The 25,868-nt window shown below is 38.7% G+C and overlaps 1 protein-coding gene across 4 annotated transcripts in view; it reads right to left on the minus strand.

Annotated features, from left to right (window-relative positions):
• The window catches only part of Tenm1 (teneurin transmembrane protein 1), a 789,988-nt gene that overhangs the window by 39,813 nt on the left and 724,307 nt on the right, over positions 1-25,868 (minus strand). For all 4 annotated transcript variants that reach the window (XM_040744566.1, XM_040744568.1, XM_040744567.1 and 1 more), the window contains 2 exons: positions 2,200-2,566; positions 287-797 (listed from right to left, as the gene is read on the minus strand). In XM_040744566.1, coding sequence (XP_040600500.1) covers positions 287-797; positions 2,200-2,566 — 878 coding nt within the window. The remainder of the gene's footprint in view (positions 1-286; positions 798-2,199; positions 2,567-25,868) is intronic.

A 25,868-nucleotide genomic window follows, 5' to 3' on the forward strand; every position in this document is an offset into this window, starting at 1 on the left:
TGATGCTGTAAAATTTTTCTGTGTATGGACTTACACCTCTTTCCTGTCTCCTGCAGTGTCACACTATACTGTAAGCATTATGCTCTACAAACTGCTTAGGAAAAATGGGTCCCACCCTAGGAGTTGGGCAAAATTTTCTTCTTGACTACTTTGCTGTTTATTTTTTGACTGTGATTGTTAGGAGAAAATAGCATGCAACAGCCATCAATCACTAAACTATGTTCTTACTGGAATTCTGTTTCAAATAAAAAACCAACAAAGGCTGAGGTGGAAGTTAGAAACTTACTCATAAACAGTTGTCCATCCATTTTCATTACTTTTTGTTGCCAGAAGTCCCGTGTTTCCTGGGTAGGTCATCAAGGCCAAATTGTAGCCTTGGGCTGACACCCTTTTCAGGACTCCATTGCTGCTTATGGTCAGCCAGTAGACTTGTCCGCCAGGCACTACAAGCCATAGGGGCATCCCGCCTGCATCCCGGCGAATATGCACTGAATTGCCATTGCTGCTCGTGATTGCACCCAAATCACCTTCAGCATTGTAGGTGAAGTTATATACATAGTCCTTTGTTATTAAGTTCATGGTATGGAGGTGGGTTCCATTGACAGTGAACTGGTAGAGTTCTTGGTCAGCAGGTGAGGCAATCTCATATAGGTTCATATCATTCAGATGGGCTTGGTTTCTGCTGATGGTACGAATTCGAACATTGCCAAGGTCTGCTACATAGAGGGTACCATCAGGTGACACTGCTAAGGAGGAAGGAGCTTTCATCTTTGCATCTTTGGCATAACCACCATCACCTATGGGGGGGAAAGACCGGATTTAGGCACCAAAAGAATCTGACTGAGTATATCTTAGATTCAAAGCAACACACATCAAAAATCATTTTAAAGAAAAAAATACAATCAGGGAACCATCATTCTTTGCATGCCCCCTGATGATTCTGAAACCCGTTACTCCAAAGATTGTAATTCTTGAGTCAGTACCACTAAAGATGAACAGTAAGATGTAATTATCTCAGTTACACCAATTTTGTGAATTCCTAAATCCTGCTGTTCAGAATCTCTTGTATTGCAAGATACAAGGACAGCAAATAACGATAGTCACACAAAATTTGTCTGCCAGTCTATAAGTCTGATTCCTGTTGCTTCTTGCAGTATCTGTTTTAGAATCTTCCAGTCCTACTATGCTTAGAGGTAATCTCTTCTGTTAATTTCCGTTGGTCTTTTGTCAAAATATACTAAGTCTGTAAGAGTAACAATGACTCCAAATATCAAAGATGATAACTGGGATAAACATTAGATCTACCTTGAATGAAAGATAAATTGCTAAAACATCTATAAATCTCATTGTCCAGGAAAATACTGGAAATATTGAACAAAGTCATATTGACCAACTTGCTGAATCTGGATTCCCCTGACTCAATGAAACACATACCTTATGAGGGCTTTAGTCCTGGATGAGTTGCTTAATAGGTTTGCATGTAGCATGGAGGGATTTTCATTTCTCAGACATGAACAGAACCATTGACATTCAGAGTTCTGTTTGATATCCAGAGTAACTATTCCATGTTTGTGGGAAAGGCGCTTCTTTTCCTCTCCCATTTCAGCTAAAAGGGCATTCTTGTTTATGGAATTTCAGAGCTTTGAAAATCAAGTAATGCAGGAGGCTGATGCTGTAAGAATTTGCCATTGTGGAATTGAATTTTGCCTGTGCATTCTCAAAGCAGTCTACTTGGGGTCCTTTCAAAGGTCTAATAGAGTATACTTTTAATCAGGAAAACAGTCACTTAGGGTAAGTAAGGTTTTTCCTTAATAAAATCAGTAAATATAGTTTAAACCTATTTTCCTTTCCCTAAAAGCACAAATAATGGCATGATCTTAAATTTGTATGTTGTTAAAACTTTTTTGAGAATCTGAAAAGTTATTACTTCTGTTTATCCCAAGAACAGAAAAGGCGACATGATGGAGAAATATACTTATTTCTATGTAACCAGTAAGGCAGATGAATTGTGAAAAGGTTTTGTGACTTTTCTGGGTCACTCAGTCAGCTATCAGAGTTAACTCCCAATACATTGCTTTCTCCACTAGCCTACACAATTGTTTATATGAATTCCTTTTGTTTTCCTTTAGGCTTTTCTGATGCAGGTTTTGCTTTTGAAAACAGAGAGGGGGAGCTGGTGAATTGCTAAAAAGGTCATACCTGAAAAGCAGTCACAGTTGGGATCAATTTTGCAGTCACAGTCAGTGGGGGCACCGGCTATGATGGAAATCTCCCCATTGGTGGTCACTTGCTGAATGCGGTTCACTTTCCTCTCGTCTGTTTCAGCGATGAAGAGCAGCCCGCTGTGGGAGACGCTGATGGCCCTAGCTGACTCCAGAGTGGAGTGAATTGCTACTTTGCTGACCAAGAAATGATCGATGCCGGGCACCTGGCAGTGAATGGGACGCCCTGCAATGATCCGCACACGCCTGTTCTCAGAAATTTGCAGCACGATGTTGTTATCCAGTACATACAATGAGTTGTCCATGGGATTGACTGTAAGGTCTGTTGGCCACTCTAATCGCACCTACAAAAAGAACAGAACACACATCCTAAGCTACCACATCTTTCCAGAGACAATTTTACCTTAAAAGTAATAAATAGCTTATAGTTTCAGTACTATTACTGATTTCAGCAACATTGATGCTGTCTGGCAATGAGGGATGGATAGGTAATCACACAGCCTGCTAAGCATATTTATCATCTATGCTATTTCCAACATAATATAAATTGTCTTACATAGTTTCAGAAGTATCTTCTAAATAAGTGGTTTGCACAGTGTGGTCTCTGGACCAACAACCTTGGTTAGAAATGTGTATTCTGAGGTTCCATCTCAGACTCATTGTATTATAATCCCTATGAAAGGGGACCCAACACATCTATGTTTTTACAAGTCTGCTAGATGATTCTGAAGGCTATTGCTGTAGGACTTCTGGATCAGTAACCCTCCCCCCAAATCTTTTATCGTCTTGTATATGCTTATAAAAGCAAAGTCCTAAAGATTTTGGGGGCAATAAAGTGCTGGGAAACCAGATTTTACTCAATCAACAGACTTCGTGGGCAGGGCTTGCCATTTAGCATAGGCCTAATACTGATCTTGTATATATGCAGGTACAGTCCTCTAGCTACTGATTTGCAGTCCTAGGTGGAAATATACTTCTCACCTAGCTGTGTCTTATTTACTTCTTGGGTCTTCTCTCTTGGCAAAGAAACAGGTTGGTTTGTGATTTCCCTGAATGTTTGTGGAGAAAATTCTCTGGACTAAGCCTTGTGTTAAGCTTTAGGGATTAAAACAAATTATTCCATGACATAAACCTATGCCCTCAAGTTACTTTCTGGTCTGGTAGAGCTCTTGAAAATATGATTAGCAATTACTCTCCATGTTGTGAGAAGGAAGCAATTGAAAGGGTACGAGAGTACTTCACACAGATGTGGAGTCGGGATATTATTAGACAAGATGATATGTAAGCTAAGGGTGAAGTGACCAGTAATAGAAGAGTGGTATGAATCCAAGGACAATTTGGATAGAGCAAATGGCATGGGTAAGTGCCTAAACATAAGAGATGGCATGACTCGTCTTGGGTACAATAAATATTCCAGTAAGGTTAATACAGTTTCAGTGCGTGGAAATACTAAGTGATGTCAACCAGGAGGTAGGCAGTCACTAGATATTACAGAGTAAATCTTGTCATTTTTTACTCTTGTCATTTTCAAATTTAAATCTTAACCTACAATGTGACTGTGTTTGGCGCTAGGGTATTTAATGTGTAAATTATGATAGTTAAAATTGTAAGGGTGGATTCCTAATCCAAATTGTAAGTGTGATTATGACAATGGAGATGTTAACACTGCAGAGACTTTGAGGTTGTCTATATGTGGATGTAGCAAGAAGATACCCATCTGACTGTAAAAAAAAGAGAGGTCTCAGTAGGAACCAACAATTGTGTCTTTGGTTTCCAGTGGTCAAAGATTTGAGAAAATAAATTTTTGTTACTGAAGACGCCTAATCTTTGCTATTTGGTTATGGCATGTCTGGTAAACTAATACACCAGATAATAAAAAGGAGCACACAATCAGTTTTGTTCTTGTGGCTGGGGGTAGCCACTAAAGGCCTTTAAGTAGGAGTATGGCGTAGTCATATTTGGGTTTGAGATGGATCTTACTGGCTGCTGTTGAGACAATGTGGGACTCAGAGGTGAGATCAGGTAGACAGGAGGCTTCTGTGATGGCCTAGGTAAGGAATTATGATACATCAACTAGGAAGGCAATGTAGGGCATTGAAAGTACAGAGATTTGAGATATGTTAGAGAGGAGCAAAACAATGTGTGTGTGTGTGTGTGTGTGTGTGTGTGCGTGCACACGCACATGCGTCCAAGTGCTGTGCTAGATGCTAGGGATATACAAAGTAAGCATGATCTCCTTGTGGTTGCTTTCTGGAGTGAGTCAGCTTAGTGCCCGCCCTGACATTTCCCAATAGTGACTACTTTGTCCCTAGGCACTTCTCAGAGAGCTGCGCTCCATGTTGCACTCCCCACATCACCACTCATTACTATCCATTTCTCTCCTTTCAGGCTAGACAAAGGCAGAAAGAAATTTTCTATTCAGGACTAAAATAGTGAAAGTAATGTAACTATTCTTTTTAGCTTTGAGTGAAAGCTGATGGAAGTCTTTGTTTTTTCTCATGGAATCTGAAAGTTTTGAAAGTAGATATGGGCTGTCACTGCATTTTGAGGTCCGGCACTTCCTCAGCTGAAAGAAGCCTTATTTACATGGATTAATGAAGTGGGAAAAGGCCCAAACTGATGTCTGAGATGAGAACTTTTTCTTTTACTTGTGCCCTATAAGGGTGGGAACTGGTGCTGTAAGGAAAACAAAGGTTGTCTTTGGCTTCCCCTTATTATTCCACACAATGTCCTTTGCTCCCATGTCTGAGTGTCTCCCAAATGCCCAGCAACCTCATTGTGTCCTCTCATCTCCGTGTGCCCTCTACTTCCACCTCTACCAATGCTGGCCTTCTCTGGTCAGTACCATATGCCTCTGGGCAGCCAGGAACTTGAGTGCTAATGGGGTATAAAGCTCAGCTTGTATTATGCATGTTTTCCAACGCCTTTCGGACTGAGGCCATTGGATAAACATTAAACACCAGCATCAACAACTCCCAGAACAGTTTGTGGTGATGTGTCCCTCAGCATGTCTGTCTAAGGCCTTTGCATGTTAGTGTGCTGCCACAGAGAGACAGAGTGAACGCCTGCTGCCACCGCTATTGCTGCTGTTGCTACTGTGGAGGCTTGACTCTTCCTTCACTCTGCGCCCCCACCTTGGACCTCTATATACACTATCAAACTTGTGCAGAAGCTGTCTGTGTGCTCTAGTCCTACGGAACACGGTCCCCTAGGAAATAAGTCAGGGCTGGCTGAGGAAGAGGAAATGAATTTATTTCAGTACAACACTCCTATTTTGATGGAGTCTGAAGTCAGTGACCCAGAAAAAACAAAGCTGGCTGAAATGACGTACTAATTATCCCCACTCTGGGAGCCAAAGCCAGGGCAGAGGCCAGAGAATGGCACACACCTGGCAGAAGCTAGGGAAGGAACAATTTTAGACTCCGGTCTCAGCTATCAAGGCTGCCTCTGAGATAAAGGCTGTAGGTGAGAAAAAAGCTGTGAAATTCTTCAACTCTCTCCACCCGATTTAGGCCGATACTATTGGTGTCATGTTTATTAGATTTAATATTGCCTCAAAAATACACCAGACATTGTGTCTGTTTGTTTTCTTTCTCATCAAATGAGCCAGCCTCTGGCAGTTTTCTGTGACTAAAGTGGCCTTTGTGCTTTTGAGACACTTTCTATGCCAACTACACAGAATCCCTTTAATTCCCATTTGATTCGGCAGGGCAGCTTGTCTATGAGATCTGCTCAGATGAAAGATATGTGCCTACTTAGTAGTGAAGGAGCTGGTCGTTTTAGAGGATGGACCTTTTCACTGCTTTTACATTGTCAGTTCCTTTTATGTCATTCTTATGCTAAATACGTCCATTTGCAGGTAAATTTTCAAGGAACTAGTAGTGTTGTACGTCCACACAGTAGAAACATAGCATTTCCACCACCTCCAAACATATGCAGTGATGTTTTTGAGCTGACTCTGGCTGTTGGAAAGGAGTGTCTATTAGTTGTGGAGAGATCCCAGCACTCTGCGCCACTGAGACGGATCTAAGGTTAACTTCCAGGAGCTGCTGCCATTTCTACAACTATTTTTTTAAAGTGGGGGTTGCATTTTCTTTTAGAGTGGGAGTCAAGAGATCCAGGAGCAGCAGTGAAGGCTCTGTCGACTCTGATTGCTGACCCGGCCCACAGGCAAACCATTATTAGGTCTAATTTGTGGTGCTAGCCCCACCTTGTAAAAATATACTAATTTTTTCAAAACGTCAAAATGTGTTTACGCTAAACTAGCATTAAAAGTCACTGGCATAGCCTCCAGCTGGTGGAACGAACCCATCCCTCAACAACCTTCCCTGAGAAATGACCCTGAGCAGAAAGTAGCTCTAGGTAGGGATGTCAGCACTTGACAGCACTGTCTTCCTTTGCTAATTGAAAACTTGCCTTGAAGGGAGTTGACTCATGGGTCAACCAGTCCTGTGGTTGGCTTAAAGTTCTAGCTAATTTTGACCTCATTACCAGTGTAGAAGACATCAGGATCCTATAGAGAAAAACCTGTGTGTAAAAACAAATTCTAAGCATGAGACCTTTGATTACACAAAGTTCAAAATGCCCTCAGTTACAGGACTGACTTCACAATGAAGAAGATGTAGACCATCAGTTACATACGTGGTTTCCTTCTAACAGTTTGATTCGGGGTTCCCTTCCTTAGTTCTGTGTAATAGGAAAACTAGGCTATCTTGTGTGCAGCTCTGATTTTCTTATCTGTAGCAAGGAAAATAGGTTAATGTGTGTGTGTGTGCATGTGTGTATACATGAAATGTTTATTTTTTCACTTATCATATAGACTAAATGATATGTGGTGATGTGTGGTGCTAATACTAGAGCATGGCACATTGTAGGGGGTGCTAGGTTGTATTAATAATGATTTAATGGGCATGGACATTTATAGGTAGACAAACCCAGTCCAGTCAATGCAGTTCCCTTTCAAAACTTTCTTAAACTTCATTTATCTGTAAAAGATTTTTCACCCCTATGCCAAATATACTAGAGTTGAGTAAATATTTTTCTTTAAATTGACATATTACTTAAATATGATTTGCACTGCCTATTTCTTTGAATTGGTCTTGAGCTATAGCACTTCCAAAACTGGAGAAATGCTAATCTGGGTCATTAATAGAAGTACTATTTATTGAGTCCTTCATAGATATCACGTAGTTTATGTGAATTAACACTTTATATACTTCAGAAAATAATTATCTGAGAACAATTATTTCTAGTCCCAATTTCCCATGTTTCTGTCCTTCTGTTCATAGTTAAGAGATGGAAGGCAGATATAGAAATGTGTTATTCAGTATAGTGCAGATAAATGTCATTATAAATGCATGCTGAGAATTATATGGGTCCACAGATGTGGGAGGTCAAGCAGGATTCTTAGAAGTGAAAATAAGAATTAACTTGAAGAAGGAACAAAGGTACTGAAGGATGAAAATGATCTCAGCAGAGGGAAGATGAATAAAAATAAAGATGTGTGAAATCCAATAGGAGTGTTGGGACTATCAACTGGGGTTCCTCATTGGTAAATGGCATTCTAGTTTTCCTACTATTACACAGCATTAAGGGAAGAAACCCCGAGACAAACTGTTAGAGGGAAACCAAGTATGTAACTAATGGTCCACGTCTTATTTGTGTAGTTAGTCCTGTAACTGAGGGCATTTTGAACTTTATATAATCAAAGAGCTCGTGTTCAGAATTTGTTTTTACACACAGGTTTTTCCCTACAGCATCTTGCTGTCTTCCAGATTTCTAATGAGAGACATTTTTTGAAAGTTTGGGTCAGCATCATGCATTGGTAGGATGTGTAGCATCATTGTTCTGTAGACATCAGTGGCATCTTTGTTTCCATTAACAACAACCACAAATGTATGTGCTCTAAAGAAAAACACCATCCTTTGTTGAGAACTATTGCACTAAGCTTTAGAAGGGTATGCATTCTAAGACTTTTAGCCTTAAGCTGAAGATGGTCTTTAAAGTAGTCAGTTTACTATTTCAGAAACATTAGTTAGGGTGAAGTTTAGGGGACAGGTTGGGGGGAAAGAAGACCAGAGACAACCCATTCATCATTCCACTCATCCATTAATTTATTCTCCAACCATAAGGAGACCCTATCTGATGGGGGAAGTCCTGTGATTATGTCAATAAAGCACTGTTGGCCAATAGAGAACCAAGATAGGTGGGACTAGGAATCCATTTGGACTCTGGGTAGGAGAAACACAGAGAGTCAAGATGTAACGCCATGGAGTAGGAAGCCCGGAAACCTCTCCGGTAAGAGAAATACTTAGATTAGCAATTATGGGATAAATACTTAAGTCAGAGCTAGCCAGTAAGAAACAAGCAAGGCCAACAGCTTCATAATTAATATAGCCTCCTGTGTGTTTATTTGGGACTGATGCGGCTCTGGAACCAGGCTGGCGGGAAGGCTTCTCTCAAGGAAAAGGCCTTCCCTTTACACCTATCTTCCTGGCACTTGTAGTCTGGAATGCTGCTTCTCACTCAGATTTATTAGAAGGTGGGAGAATTTGGCAAAAGGTATGTACTTTCTCCATAGAAGAAATGTTCAGATGTAGTAGAGTGAAGTGATTAGGAGCTCAGGCTTTGCCGTTGATACAATCTGGATCAAAATTTTAAATGATAGAATTTGCTATTGCTGTGGCTTCAGAGAATCAACTAACATAGAAGCATTTCACTCTTCTTACATAGAAATGAACCCAAATAATACCTTCTGAAAAACTGTAAGACTTCAATGAAAATAAACATTGTATATCACAAGAATGTCCAATACATAGAAAGAGGTCTGAAAAGAATAGCTAATCTGGATCTGAGGACAAGCTCTACAGTCGTTACAGAAACCCCTGCCTGTGATTCTTCTTGCCTCTATCCAACTATTGCAATGTGAAACCTATGAACTCTAAAATTTAAGCACATGGTCATACTCTTTAAAGACCTTCAGTGAGTCTATAATACTGCGCACTTGCTTGTTTGCTCTGTTCCTCAGGGATCCTTTTAAACAATAAAACCTTCAAGAAATCTTTGACTTATATTGGGACATATTATCTCACATACATTCGTCTGCCAATTCTCTGGCTAATAGTTTGGTTTATTACTTGGGCCTCCTTGTTATTTATAACAGTACTCTTGGCCCAGCATAAAACACAGGACATATTAAATTAAGTTCCTTATTCTGTCAATTTAGAGTCGATTAGCTCCATCTTCCCCACTATGCCACATATTAAAAAACCAGTTCTAATGAAAAGAGACTGAATTCCTCCCCTCATGGAGATTATAGTCTTTTGCTGACATCGTTTGCTTTATTTTTCTGTAAGTACAAGGAGTTGTCAGTGGCATCAAGCAATCAATCATTCCTTTTCCACTGCAGTCACTTTAAGAAATTAATTATTATGGAAATTCCACAAAGATAAACTATGATTATTATAGTATCCTACGATCACCATCAATTGCTAACAAGTTCTTTCTCCAGAGTTCCACTGGGTTAGAGAAAACTAGCTATTTTTGCAGAGGGTCCTGCCTTCCACCCTAGACATAACTTCTGATCTCCCTCCTTTAATCTACTCAGAGCTTTGTGTCTCATTTAACTAGTGACTCTGCTCGACTCTGAGCTCTAAGGCTTCTTCAGTAGGACATGGTTATCTCCTTTGAGGTTCCCAGCCCTGGGAAAAATGTAGTGATGGAACTGAATGCTCTGTACCAGGTGTTCTGCCTTCACCACGTTAGATGTCCCTATGCTTCTAAAAGCTGACAACCCCAGAGTGTTAGAATCATTTTTTGTCAGTTTTCAAATGGCATTCTCATTCCTTGGTATTGATATTGTCTAAGCATCTTCAAATTTATAAAAGAAGAGAAATGCTGCCTGGAGATTTTTTTCGTTTCCACTTGGAAATCATGATGACACCTTTGAGAGTGACTGCCCCTATTGATCTTGCTTTTAAAGAAAAAAAATCATTAGAAGGTGAACTATATCAAGATTCCATGGCCTTGTCAACAAGTAAATTATTTCATATTATCTCAGATCCACACTCTGTAGCTTTTCATAATGGCTGGACACTTTGAAGAACCTCTTAACCTTTGCTCAAAAGCATCCACATAAACTGTCTCCATAGTTGTCCAATGAGAGCCAAAGATAAAAATGGAAGTTATAGTTGCAGTGTTCAGTGAAAGTGAACAGGTAGTGTCAATCTAATCATGGCTTACAATTAGGCTAATCTTTAGAATTAGTCTACTACAGAGCACATAGACTAAACTGTCTATACCTCACTGTTCCTAAATTAATTCTGGAGTGAGTGAAAGAAATCAAAGCAAAGCAAAGTACCCCCTATGCCTTGCACTAATGGTACAAGAACTACCAGGTAGTCTTGGCACATTTCATTTTCCAATAATTTACACTTTCATAAGCAATGCCATTTGGAGACATTATTCTTTTAAGTGACGTCTTTCTTTGAAATAAGGGAAAACCAAAATTTATCTAGGTGGCATTTTTCCCTTTCATAAATTTGAAGATTCTCAGAAAGCATGAGGGTCAATATGAAATCTCAAATGTGTACCTCTTGATATTCCTGTGTTAGAGACCTCCAGTGCTAGGCCTATCCCATAATTCATTCAGTTTTCCTCCTTAATGGCCAAACTTTATTATTATGCAATACACATTGCTCTTTAGAGAAAAACATTACTTGCAGTTAGCTGTGTCCATATGACACAGTTCCAGGTAGACTGATGTAAGAGGAAGTGGAGAATCACCCAGAGCCACAAGTGAATGCTGTAGAGATTGCTCAACAGAGAGCTAACTGACCTGGAAGATGCTTTCTGTAGTCTTATCTGTCTTTGGAACATACGAATGGTGATAGTTTTGTCAGACATCTTGGACCATGGTATTGCTTAGAAATAGAAGTTATGGGCTCAGGCAGTAGTAATGTGGGAGCTTGGATCCTGGATGAATCTGTGGAGCTTCTAGCTCAGTCCTGAATAATACATTTGTGTTGTATTGAGGGTTTCTGCTATAATCAGAATGAATATGATGCTCTAGTTGTTAGGTTTTCATATTGACTGGAGCTACTGATTATACCACTATATATACACTGGCCTAACAAATTTTTAGTGTTTCCTCTTTGGAGAAATCACCTGTATTTACAAAATTAAGGGAAATCAAATTGAAATAAATCAATATTTTGGTAAATGTGGGAAATACAACAAGGGCAGTCCTTTAGAATTGCTTCTTTTAACTGATACATAAAACCCTAAAAATTGTCCATATTAGTGAAGTACCATGTAAAGTTTTGATAGATGAGTACATTCTACAATGTTTAAATCAGGTTAAACATATTTATCTCCTCAAGAACTTTTTCTTTTTCTATGGTAAAAACCTTCAAAATCCTGTCTTCTAGCCTTTTGAAGTGTAAGGCTAATTAATTGTTGCCTATAGTCACTGAACTATAACTAGCACGTCAGAATAGTTTGTTCCTTAATATCCATTGATCAGATTTTTGCTATCTCTCCCTCACCCTCTGGTAAACTGCATTCTACTTTCTTTTTTTGTTTTTTTCGAGACAGGGTTTCTCTGTGGCTTTGGAGGCTGTCCTGGAACTCGCTTGGTAGTCTAGGCTGGTCTCGAACTTACAGAGATCCACCTGCCTCTGCCTCCCGAGTGCTGGAATTAAAGGCGTGCGCCACCAACGCCCGGCTTGCATTCTACTTTCAACTTGTATGAGATCAACATTTTTACATACATGAGACCATGTACTATCTGTCTTTTCTGTGCTTCTCTTATTTCAATTAAGTTAATAAGCTCCAATTCTAACAAATATGTAGGGAAGCCCTTCATTGAGAGGATGGAAAATTGCTCCAACTTAATGATAAAGTGAAACTTGAAAAATTATTGAATACCTGTGGCTCTATCTTCAGGCATTTTAAGCAGCTTTTCCAGACTCATGTGACTCTAAATCATATCAAATGTTTCTGTATTATACTAGGAATACTCGTTTGGATGCTTATGACTTCTACCAGGTCTATGAGTGTAAAAGGGTAAGGATGAAGACCCATTTATATAATAATATATCTAGCATCACACTTAGCAGATGTTTGTTAAGTGATAACATCAGTGCTTTATTGTGGGCTGTAATAATTTCAGCCCAAAAAGTATTTATAAATTATAACATGCAAATAGACACTAAAAAATACTGTTTCATCAATATGCTTTTGTCACTAATCTGCTTTCCAGATGCTGACTCATGTTAGTGAAAGTTGCTCTTTTCGTACCATTTTGAAATACATTTGCTACTCCTTTCATATTCTCACATTTCTGGTAATATGTCTTATAATCAATGCATATGTTTAATTGAAGATTAATGAACAACTTTCAAAGCTATCAAACTTATGTCCATGATATCTTAGAATGAATGAAATGTGGGATTTCCAGTTTGATTTAGGGACTTAGGAGATTGTCTGAACCTCTTTCAGGAAGGTTTTGAGATAAAAAATTATTAATAAAGCAGTTTGGTATTATATACTTGGTCATGAGTTTAGAGTTGAGTTTTCTAGAGGATACCTGAAGCTTGTATGCCTTCAATTTAAAGAATCATCCTATAAGCCTTGTGTGATGGCCCACATTTGCATTCTCAACACTCAGAGACTTAGAGTTGAAGACAGCATGCACTACATAGTGAAACTCTTTCCCATAAAACAGCAAAACCAAAAGCAACAAAGCCCTAAAATAAACCTTTTGTAAACAAAAACAACAAAACAGCCATGCTTTTAGTTTCTAATGAGGTAAATACTGATATGATAAAACTCATACAATGAAAAGCTCTTTGCAATGGTAAGGGTACAAGTGATCCAATCGGAGAAATAGGAAAAATGGGAAGTGAATCTAATTAGGGAGGAGAGAAATGAATACAGAAAATCGAGGAAGGAGGCTTAAAAACAGTAAGGCTGTCTGAAAGTCATAAGGAATAATATACCTAAAATTACCCATAGTACATATAACTAATTGTATAAATGTACACTTATAGTTTAAATGAAAATTTCCCATTTAGGCTGACGATGTTTCTTCCAAGGACCAAAGACCATTAAAAGAAAGAACAAAACAAAACAGTAGGCATGAGAAACCCTCTTTGGAGATTTGGTCAGCGTTATTGAAGAGACTCCCAAAACATTAGTGGCTATTGCTACTGCCCTTAGTTGTCCCGCAGAGGTGGAAAGATAAGTTTCTATTGCTGATGACACCATGCACTTCAAACATAAGACCCAAAGGCCTGTAAGCTTAGAGTGACCTAAAAGCCTCTTCCCTGATGACTAGCTTTCATGGTACCAAAAGATGCCATGTAATCTTCTAAAGACAGAAGCAACCAAAAGTCCTACCGAGCTATGATATCAATGCATCACGACTGGTATGGCACAATAGTGGCATGCATACCGTGGTAGTAACCAACTGCTCTCTAATTGGCTTAAGATCTATTCAATTAGAGGGAAATCATTCCTGGTACTGGTAACCCAGGCAACTATCCAGGACTTATGAAGGTATGAATCTCGGGTAAGAACCCACCACTGCCATTTTACTAAAGCAGCACAATCCTTAACTATATTCTAAATATTTTTCCTATTTATGGATTAGTATAGTTCTCATCCCTCATCAAAGAAACTTATAATTGAAACAGACAAAGGCCATTACAGAAAACTTCAACCAGTCAAAATTTAGACTTGTGAAGCCTAGTTCAAACTGATACATTATAAAACAATTAAGGCTCAGGGAGCCTAACCTTGAAGGCATCAACAGTTTTCAGGACTGCAAAGGGGTCCAAAGACCAAAAATCTTGGGGATGATTATTCTAGAGGAAAGGAATAGTGAAAGAAGCCCTTCTGTAAATATAGGGGTTTCATTTAGACTCATTAAGAAAAAAAAGCACATATCTCTTCTAAGATGGTTCCTGGGTCCATATTCCCTGTCCAAAAGCATGCTGTTGGAGAGACTCAGAGTTCTCACTTCCACTAGAGACCCAAAGTCTGATGGGTGCTATAAAAGTTTTTTCATACAGGCTTCCTAAGAACAATCAGCACGTGCATATTCCCTGTGAGTCTTCTGTATAATTGCTACTACCTCATCTTAATAACAGGCATAATTGCTCTGAGTTTCCGTCAACCCTTTCTGGCATCTCTTTTCTGAAGCCTCAATTTTGGAAATGGCACTTGTGAATACACAGAATGTTGAACCACTTCCACTTTTCAATTTACAGTCAAAGTCATCTATCAGCAGGAGATGAAGGCCCAGTGTGAAAACTACAGAATGTCCTTCAGACTCTACAGCTAATTTGTTTGTAAATTCGATTGTTATTGTAAGAAGAACATATTGTACATGATGCTACTTACATGATGCTTCTTGCCAATTTACTATTTGTGTCTGTTTTATCTTGGGTTTTATCATTTCAGTCAAAGAAATTAACTCTTTCAGCACTTGTCAAAGTGGGGAAAAGAACATGGAATCTTTACTGTTTTCCTTTGAGTTTCTATTTTAACTTTACATCTATTTAGTAAATACCTATTGCATATTCATCACTGTGGGGGATAGACTGGCTGAAGGAGGGTCAAGCAGACAGTAGTCTAGGAAAATGTAAAATCATGTGAGGTCAGGTGATGAGAATGAGTTCTGTGATAGTTGTGTGAGAAGATCACCGTGTGTCTGCCTTTGTGCAGGAGATGGAACTCTTGCCCTCCTGAGAGCCAAGGATTTGCTTGAACAGAAAAGCCTGGGGCTTAAAAAGAAGTCCCTAAAATCATTCTTCAGTTGCTTTCTGCTGAGAAGTTGCAAAAACTTGTCTGTTGCAGGTTGTTAATGTGATAGCATTGGCTCAAAAAGATAGGCCAAGTTTCCAATTCCCTTTGGCACCTAGAGCAATTTACAGACCAGAAGTATGAGTGCACAGCTTTTATGAAATGGTCTGATTTCATTGATCAGCCACTCTGAGATTATGTTTTCATTTCTGTAGCTACAGCTAACCCTTCTTGCTGATGTAATATTTCAGGAAGAGACTATTAAAAAATTTCACCATGGAGATGTGAAGATATAAGTGGGCATGGCTATGAATGGGAAGAGAAACCATCACATCTCATGATTGCTCTCCTCCCAAGTTCATTTAAAGTTAGACGAGAATTCCACAGATTGTCTCTCTCATCTTAACTCTGTAACGTTTCCAAATGATAAGGACATTAATAACAGCAGATGGCCTAATGAACATTTGAAAGGAGGATTTAGATGGTTGTGTTATCATTAGGACTTCGGTGTGCTTCCGGGTTTTGTTCACCACTTACTTCCCTCTGTGAAAGACAAAAGCACACATACTCAAAAGATGGTCCAGCTCAAGCTTATATTTCCAGAACTCTGGAAACTGACCACCTGACTACCTACCACATACATAGCACAATTTAAGGAAGAATTCAGATTATAGACTTGAGTCTGAACAAAACAAAAAATTAGGTAATGAATATTGAATACCTGAGTTTTAATGAGTGGGGAATCAAAATCACCCTCACAACACATTGAGCAGCTCTGGTTGAAGTCTTTTAATAACTGCTTCTTACAGATTCAGTAATGATGAAATCCTCTGTGGCAAACAGTCCACTCTAATTAATGTTTCATCCAAACTGTAAGCATATCTGAGTGACTCCAGCAGCAACAATGACATGAAAATCTAACACCTCATTCCACAGTATGCTAGTTATTAAGTTGCTGTCTCACAGCTCCGAACTCACCCTTTTAAAGACATTGCTTTGTGATGCTTGGGTTGAGACTACGCTATCTACATTTTCTATTTTGCCAGCTGGATGTCTGATAGATTCTAACAATACAGAAAATAAAGGGATGCTGGGGGGCTCAAGGAGCAAGAAGGGACTTGTTCCTTCCTGCTTGCTTTCTGTTCCTGTCAACGTTGGCACAATAGTAGTCCTTCATTCTGGTAGCAATAGCTGACTGAGCTTTCCATAGTCTAATTTTCATAGTCTGAAACCCAGTGTCATTATGCACTTTTATAGGTACCAACACCAAATTTGTTATTAGTACATTCTTAGTGTGAGAATGCTGGCATCCTTTTCTCAACAGCCTATGTTCTACCTCCATGGAACAAAACTACCAAGTTTCTAGGTTCTAAAAATATCAAACCCTTCTTTTTGTTTTCCAGGCCTAGGATTGGTAACCATTTCCTGAAGGTATTAATTATAGTTTTTGTAACCTATTCAACACCTGTGAAGCCCATCTTATGTATTAAATAGCGTTACAATAAGTAGGTACTTTCTATTTTCTCACTGAGTCTTGACTAATATTTACAGCATGAACCAAAGTACAAGGATAAAGGAAGAGTAATGCATTGCTGTACTCCAGTGATAATAGTAAAGTAGTTGTGGTGGCTAGTCTCAATTGTCAACTTCACACAATCATGAGTCATCCTTGAGAAGGGTCTCTGAGAATGCCTGTGACGGATTACCTTAATTATGTTAACTGATGAGGTAAGACCTGTCCCATTGTTGGGTGGAACCATTATCTGGGTTTGGGGTCCAGGACTGGTGCAAAGAGAGTTAACTGAGGACTAGTATGCATGCATTCATTGTGCCCGTCTTCTGAATGTGGACATAATGCACCTAACTAGCTTCTCAACTATCCTGCTGCCTTGACTTCCCTGCCATGATGTACTGAGTCTTGAATTGTGAACTAAAATAAGTATCTTTACCTTTTAAATTGTTTATATTAAGGTATTTTATCATATTGTTGGTTAATGTGAAATAGTAAAGGTGAACAATAACTATCAAGGGCCACCTTGTTTTCTCCATATATTAGCTGGCCTAGGCTGAGCTGAAGTAGCAGGTGCTAAAATTGCTATTCATGTTTAAAAACTCACATAAAATAAACTTTTATGTTAGGAATTTTGTTGTGAATGACTTTAACTAGAGCCTTCCTGACACTCTTGAAATGCTATCATTCTGTACAACTTTCTCCTTCTTGTGATATGTGAGGATAATTTCACAGTAGGTTATATAATTTACCCACGTTTTTGGAATTACAACTTGGTACATAATGTTTATGAGGTTGACTTACAACAATATTTTTATGTGTGTCCAGAATTTCGTTTGGAAACAGTAATGGGTTAAGTATCTACTACTACATTTCTTTTATATTCCCACTTAACAGTTAACCTTGTTAGATGGAGATCATTTTTTCTGAATGGTCTTCCCCTGGATTTGGGCGATGGAAGTGCAGTGAAAGGTGAACCAAACCTCTGTTTATTTTCACATGGACATTATAGACACTAAGAAAGAAAGCTGCATTTTGTAGGCTTGACTAATTTTTGTCCTCTTGAATCTTACAACATTTGCTGGAATAAACCATATGACACATTTGAGTTTCAAACTTTCCAAATGTTCAGGACTTACAATGTTTATTTATCAAATGAATTCTATGCCAAAAAAGAGAGAATGAGTCTCAGGGTAATTCCTCTCAACAAACATAGTCTGTTGGTAAATGCTTTGCCTGTCCCCTTGTTCACATTTCCAAATACTCTGACTTTTACATGACTAGATGACCCTCTTGTTATGTAGAACACCACCTCTCAATTGTCTTTCCATTTGATAAAGAATGGTTGGTGTTAATTTATGTATTTCCACTTCCTACAGTTAAGAGAGACTGGGGCTATATTTAAAGGGATAGTCATAAATATAAAGTGGCCAGCTGGCTTAGTCTGGGATATTGTCCTAAAACATCTACAAGCTCGTGAGTTTATCAACCAGGTATCTTAGACTGCTTCAGGGTCACCTCAAGTCATGGAGCATGCCAAGCAAAATTTGGAGAAGACTGCTTGGCTCAAAAGTAGTCTGCAAGCTATGCAGTTTGAGAATCTTCCTGAACTTTGGAGATGCTTTCCTTGGTGCTTAATAGTTCCAATAAGAGCTAATGTGCCATTGTCCTTTGTGTGGAAAGAGGACACTGCTGAAGGAGTTTTATTTATGTGATAAATTATGTTTTCGATATAGCATTGAACACAGTACTTGACTTTTATTTTAAAGTGCTGAAAACTCTGCCTATTTGCTTCTGTGGCTGAAGTGTGGGCCTACTGTTCTCTCTGCTTTGTATACACGTGGATTGAACTGCCAACTTGGAGGCATCAGTGCAAATATCTGTAATAACAGGTTATTGTATTAGAGTTTACTGATAATATATTTATTTGAGAGATGTAGTCCCAACGTGCAGTTAAAACTATTTAAGTGAATTTGGAGAACAAAAGTATGTAAACGAAGCCAGTTTCCACTTTGGTAAATATTTTATATTAGATTAAAAACCCTGATAGAGGGATATTAATGACCATTGATTGCTCATCCTTCTTCGATTTGCGATGGTTGTTGTTGTTGGAATTATGTGTGGAATTTCACCCCTTTGTTCTTTTGGCTGTTGGTAGAGAGGGATTCTCTAATGCTTATGTTTTTCTGGTTGTAGTTAGCTTCCTTGGGTTGGAGTTTTCCTTCCAAAATTTTCTGTAGGGCTGGGTTAGTGGACACATATTGCTTGAATCTAGTTTTGTCATGGAATATCTTGTTTTCTCCGTCTATAGTGATTGAGAGCTTTGCCGGGTATAGTAGTCTGGGCTGGCATCCATGGTCTCTTAGTGTAGGTAGAATATCTATCCAGGACCTTCTGGCTTTCAGAGTTTCCATGGAGAAATCAGGTGTAATTCTGATAGGTCTGCCTTTATATGTTACTTGACCTTTTTCCTTAGCTGCTCTTAATATTCTTTCTTTATTCTGTATGTTTGGGGCCTTGATTATTATGTGGTGAGGGTTTTTTTTTGTGGTCCACTCTATTTGGTGTTCTGTAGGCTTCTTGTACCTTCATTGGCATGTCTTTCTTAAGGTTGGGAAAGTGAGGTGCACTCTCACCCTGAACTCTTGGGGAAGGGTCTAGGCCCTGCCCTATATGAAATGACAGACTATGGACACCCCCATGGAGGGCCTCACCCTCCCTGGGGGAATGAGGGGATAACGGGGGGGGGGGTTGGGGGGAGGGCACGGGAGGAGGGGAGGGAATGGGAGAGGGACCTGGAACTGACTTGTGAAGCAACCTTGTTTCTTATCTAAATTTAAACTGGAAAATAAAAGAAAAAAAAAGAAAAAACCCTGATAGAAATGCTTAGAACTTGAATATCTTGAAACAAACAAACAAATGAATGATCCAACAAACAAAAGAAAACTAAAATCAACAGGAACAAACCAGAGCCATTGGATGGTGAAAGGGCTCACAGACTAAATTTGATTCAAAAAATTCCAAGGGCACTACTTTCTTCTGAGGAAATGCTAGTTTCAAATCTTCTTTTGATTTTGTACTCAGCTGGGAGCCTTTCTGTTTCATTTTGTTTTGGTTTGAGCATGATAGCATTTCTTTGTTATCTACTCTAATATTCATTTGATTTTTGGCAAAACTGGCACATCTAGAGGGACTGCAGGCTACTCACTGAATAAACTGCCTTCAGCTCTCAAGTTTAAAGAGATGGCGAGGTGATCTAAAAGTCTCAAACACACAAGTGTATGCAGTTCCGTACACTCCAACCTTAGCTCCACAATCAGCATGTCAGGACTTGAATGTAGAAAGAAAATGAAGGATTTGGGGCACCATTAAATGACAATCAGAGTCATCCATTAAGTGATCTAGATAGAACTTCACATCAGCATTAGGCCCAAGAAATACTCTGTGAAGGTCAAAGCAGGCTAAAATCACTTTCCAGAACATGTGGTTGCTATAGCTCATTGAATACACCCACCGATATTTGCCTCTCTGCAAAAGGTACACTTCCATGAAATGGTCAAATCGGGAGTTTTACGTAATTTCTTTATCAATTCCAAACTTCTAGTTCTTTTTACTCCAATACTGTAAATTATCAATTCAATTCTCCATATTGGGAGAGCAAGGTCAAATACTGCAACTATTATTCCTATTATTAGGATAGTATTTTATTGAGTACTTGTAAGCCAAACACTCTGTTAAATGATTTATACATATTGACCTCACTGAATCTTTACAACCTCCCTATGTGGCAGGTATATTATCATTCCCATTTATAGATAAACAATTTTTTCAAGGGCATTCATCAAGCATAGATCTAGGATTTGAAATTAAGCAGTCTGTGTTCCTAACCACTGTGCTTTATTGACTCTATATTGGCATTACTGTGAAGGAGAAGCTACCTGAAAGACCTGAATTTGTCTCTTGAATCATCTATTAAAGGCTTAAAGAAAGTCTGCCTGGCCTTCCAAGTTCCAGAGGGCGTTTTTATTTTTATTTATTTTTTATTTTTTCCCTGTATGTGACAGAGCCAGGAGACTGGGTTTCAGCTGCATAAGCAATAAGTAACATTATCCAGGAATACATTTAAATTAGACATGGACAACAACATATATTACAAAATCAGAATAACTACCTTGCAAACTTATTTTGTTCTTGTGTCCTCCCATTTTAGCAAGCATATGATGAATCGGCAGAAAACGTTTCCTGAAGATGCCAATTACCATCTTACATCACCCTCTATATTTGTAAGGCGCTTCATACTTTAGCAAGTGCTTTCCCATTAAAAAAGAGAGGCCACTTAATCAACAATTGGATAATTTATTGAATTAGCCTTCATAAGGAGGAATAATTAACTGGCTCTAGAATTCTAGTGTCAGTTAAAAAAAACATAGTGCTAAAACTGAAATTATAGAGCACTTTCTTTTGGATCAAGAACTAGACAAAAATGAACTTTTCTATATTGCTATTTCAGAGGAAATCAGAACGAATGATTCAGAAAGATTTTTAAAAATGGCTAAGTGGAAACTAAAAGTAGTGGTTTTTCAACACTTTTAATACAGTTTATTGCCTTGATGTTGAACAGATCTTTCATTTGCAAGTGAGTAACATGGAAAGCCATTAGGACTCCTAAGGAAATAATTTAAAAAATGGTGTTGGTAGGGCTACAAAAGAAGACATTTAATGACTCTGATTGCTACTACATGCTGTGGCAGCATAATATGATTGTTACATGGGCTGAAGTTGGTGTCTTTTTATTTCTACATGCTCATTCAGCTGGTGATTTGACTGAGTGCTTGTTTGAACTTCTGAAATAACCAATTGCTGAGCAGCTACATTGCTGTGTTTTTGTGGTTCAGGCATGGCAAAAGTGAAAGAAGACACAAAAATTCCACTGGAAGGTTCGTTGGTAGAAGGACCCTTTTGTTTTGGTTTCTAGAGACAGGGTTTCTCTGTGTAGTTTTGGAGCCTGTCCTGGAACTTGCTCTGTAGATCAGGCTGGCCGTGAACTCACAGAGATCCACCTGCCTCTGCCTCCTGAGTACTGGGATTAAAGGTGTGAGCCACTACTGCCTGTCTGAGGATTTTTGATGTCAATAATCCATTACTTGACAATTACTATGTAAATGATTATTTCAGTTGGTTAAAGGAACCATACCTAACTCGGAGTGTATAAGAAATTGACACTGGGATTATAAAATATCTTTTTTTGCAGTCTCTGGGCCTTATTCATCTGTTATTATATGTTCTTTCCACCTCCAAGTGTCCCTTGTTTGTGATGTCATCATGTCTTTTTGTGCCTGTTGCCCACTGGTATTGCTACCTAAGACATATATTTTCATGTATTTCAGATATGTTAGCTTTATCTTCAGTATCTTGTTGGTCACCTGCAACCTACCCTCTCAATCTACCACATATACCTCTATTTGAATTCTATAGGGTCACCACTGACATTTTTTTTGCATTGACAGTGCAACGGACCTCACAGTTACAGAAGCATTGAGAGGGTGTGGTGGGAATTGAGGTGGTGAGAGTTTCATCTCTAGTGGCAGGAACTTTTCAAATAAACTTTCTTTTTTTCCCTGGGAGATCCCTTTATTCAAGCAAACTTATTATAATTCAGATTTTCTGGATTCCCTACAGAGCTTCACAAACTCGGAAGTCAGTCCCTGCAGGGAATTTCACTTATAATGGCCTCCATTCGAGAGATCTAATTCTGTTCTCATTCAGTGTGCTCATGGGAGAGTGATGGGAGTGAACAAAGAAAGGCAAGTAACCCCTGAAAAGCTTGAGTTTCAATATCATCTGCATCACTCAGGGTGAAGTAGGACATTCTATAGACGAGAAAGGGTTCGCAGGGGGGAGAGAGAGAGACAATGAGAGACATTAGGTGAGAGTTGAAGAAAGGAAAATAAAGGTGCCTTTCCCCTCTTAAATTGCTGTTTCTTTTTGGTTTTTATCCTCCCAAGATTGCTGTAACTTTTCATGCTTGACTGTTATTATCTATGCATTTAAAAAAACAACAGAAAAATGCTGAATCTACTGTATAAAAGAATTGGCATGTAGATTTTGAAAAGGATGCTTTATATTTCCCCGTCTATCCTGTTGTAGTTTATTGGAAGCTTACAAAAAATTCTAAGGACAAGAGAAAATGGCTTTTTCAGTTATGTAGAGAGTGAAAGACAGCCAGAGATGCCAGAGGTCTGTTGCTTGGGGCAGGTGGTATAATGCTGATTGATGAGAAAGATGGGAAGGTTTGGTTTTTTCTGAAAAGGAAAATGGCCACAAAGAACATCGATTCAAAGTTACTAAAGCCCAAGATGGGTGAAAGGATAAAATTTAACTTCTTTACTAAATTCAATATTTGTGGGCTTTTTTTGTCATTTGGCTAGGAAGAATTACCACTTAGAAAGAGCTTGCAAATGGGCTTTGGAAATCAGATTTCTTCCTTCCTTCCTTCCTTCCTTCCTTCCTTCCTTCCTTCCTTCCTTCCTTTCTTTCTTTCTTTCTTTCTTTCTGTCTAGCACATTATTAGTGAAAACTAGTGGATGGCTGACAGAGAGGGTTAAACAAAGATCAGACTTCAGAAGAATCAGACTGTGTCCCATAAATTTCATGGAAAGTGCTTGATTCAGAAAAAACGTACCCTCCAATGCATTTTTAACAAGCATCCCCTACTTCCTCTGTGATCAGGAAGCAGTATTTATGGATCATATGAATGCAAACAGATTTTGAGAAGCAATTCTTATTTCCTTTAAACTGTTCTTAATACTTTATGGAATCTTCATAGTATGGTTCAAGCAAACAGTTGTGTAATATTAGATGAGGTGATAGTGAGAGGTAGGGTCTTTTAGTAGTCTGCTTTCACATCATATGTCAAACATATGACATTAGGGGCTGAAGGGATGCTTCCTTCTCTTACTGCTCTTGCAGAGGACCTAGGCTTGATTCCTAGCATGCATACTGGGCAGACAAAAATCACCTGTAACTCCAATTCCAGGGGAGCCAAAATTCTCTTCTGGCCTCTGTGGGTACTTGCACACACACAACACACATAAACTCATGCAGACATACATACATGCACATAAAAGTAAATGTATAAAAAAGTCTTCTTAAGTGTGGCCTCATTGTGGAAAACACATCAGTTTGGCCTCAGCTGTGGTTTCTTAATGTGTGCTGTTTGCTCATTAGCATATTCCCAAACTGCCTTGGTGGTCACTATAAGAAGTGTCATTGAGTAGGGGTGGATTTGCTGGGACTTTAAAAATCTATATTTTATAAATGGAAACTTACTTTGTTTGAAGTAAGAATTGTATGCGTAAAAACAACCAGAAAAAGGAAACAAATCAAAGTATGTGCCTTATAGGCAATGGGGAATTAGTATTATCTGTGCTTGGGTATCTGTTGTTGGGTCGAATATTATGGTAGCATTAGGCTTCCTTAAAGTAGTAAATGCAGCTCTCAGAGTTACTCTTGGTCTAATTCCCAATTCCATTGTGTCTAAGCATGAGAGGCAGGGCATAGCAGAAAACCTGAGAAAAAAGATCCGACTCTTCGGAATCAGTTCATTCCCTGAAGGGAAGAAAACCTGGGAACACAGAAAGGGAAGCTATACCTCAGAGCTTGTACTGGGAGTTGGTGAGCTTCACATTTTAGTTAAAAATATATTGATTTTGAGTAAATGGCCGATTTTATTGCCAAAGCAAATTTCATTTCTCGAGATGATTAGATTTTATTAAACTATTTCCTAACTGTCACTAAACACATGTTCTGTGACTAAACAGCATAGCCCTCAACCAAGTAGCATTCATTTCTTGGCTAAATAGAACGATATTTGATCAGCTCCAATTTTGAAAATGTGCAAGTTGGAAGAACGCACACCTGAGGCCTGGAAGTTTATTCTCAGAGCTTGATTTTATCACTTATAACTCAATGGTCACAGCATACTTTCTATCCTTCCTACTACCAGTTTTCTCTTCCATTGATGTGAACAATAAAACCACCCTTTTAAGTATGATTGGGTTGTGGAGATAAAATGGAACAGTATATAACAACGAAACCACATGTACACACATATATGTATCTCTCTCTCTTCATACACACTCATATATATACACACAATGGAATTTTTCACTCATAAAGATGAATGAAGTTATGGAATTTGTAGAGAAATGAATGCAATAGGAGATATTCATTAGGCAAATTAAGCTAATATCAGAAAGGCAAATGCATGTTTCCTATATTTTCTATGAACTCATAAGATCCGCATTAGATCATGTGTGAATGTGTGTATGTACAACAGGAATGTGGTGAAGCTGAGGAACAAAGGGGACTGATGAGTAGGGAGAGGAGGAAGAAGAGGAGCACAGTCAGTACTGGGGAATATGTGCAAATATATACTTGCCTTAAAAGCAAGTTATCATTTGTAGTGAAAATTTAATATTAAAATTCCAAGTAATGGTAACAGTATTTTTAGCATTTTACTAGAGAGTATTATGACCTGCTATTAAGGACTTTCTTTCTAAGGGTCCATTTTTCTAAGAAAGTGCTGAAGACTAAGTAACAGGAAAACAATCCTCTTTTGTATCATTTCTCTAACTATGTAGCATGGACAAGACTTGTCTTATTGGAGACATGTTGGTTTTGAAATGCAGGGTATATAAGATAGAACTTATGCAATGTGGTTATATTTTGTGGAAATATCTTTATGTGAATACGAGGTTCATTTTTTTTCTCACACCATAACATCTGGATGATTTGTATCTAGCATTTGCTTGAAAAGTTTCAAAAGGTGGGGACCCTATAAAATCCTTTGATCATATATGCAGCTGTCTTGTGGTCTTAGAAACAGTAAGCTCTTCTTAAGAGTTGAGTCAAATCTTCATACTGCTGCTACATCCTCTGCCATACACGCCCATCAGCACAAACTGTGCAGTCTTTTTTAGGTATTTGTCTCTGCCTTCATCCATCAATACAGTTTGATTTACCAAAATATGAAGCTGAGCAGTGTATAAACCCAGCTGGATCACTGTAAGTACCATTCTAAGCAACTGAGCCTTTGCTCTTGGAAGGTGATATGGAGCTCCTTACTCAGCTGTCTTCTTTCTACGTGAAGACTGCCCATGTTCTTAAGTACAGCCAGGATAAACATGGGTCACAGCTGTCTTAACAGACCGGAAGCTCTGGGAATAACCGCTGAGGATCTAGGGAGCTGTGCCACACACATGGTTCTTGCTGGAATCATTCTCTTCACTCACCCGTTGGATTGCATTCATTGTACATCTCTTTTACCT

Source organism: Mesocricetus auratus, unplaced genomic scaffold (assembly GCF_017639785.1).
Source record: "Mesocricetus auratus isolate SY011 unplaced genomic scaffold, BCM_Maur_2.0 Super-Scaffold_100003, whole genome shotgun sequence".
NCBI classification, from domain to species: domain Eukaryota; kingdom Metazoa; phylum Chordata; class Mammalia; order Rodentia; family Cricetidae; genus Mesocricetus; species Mesocricetus auratus.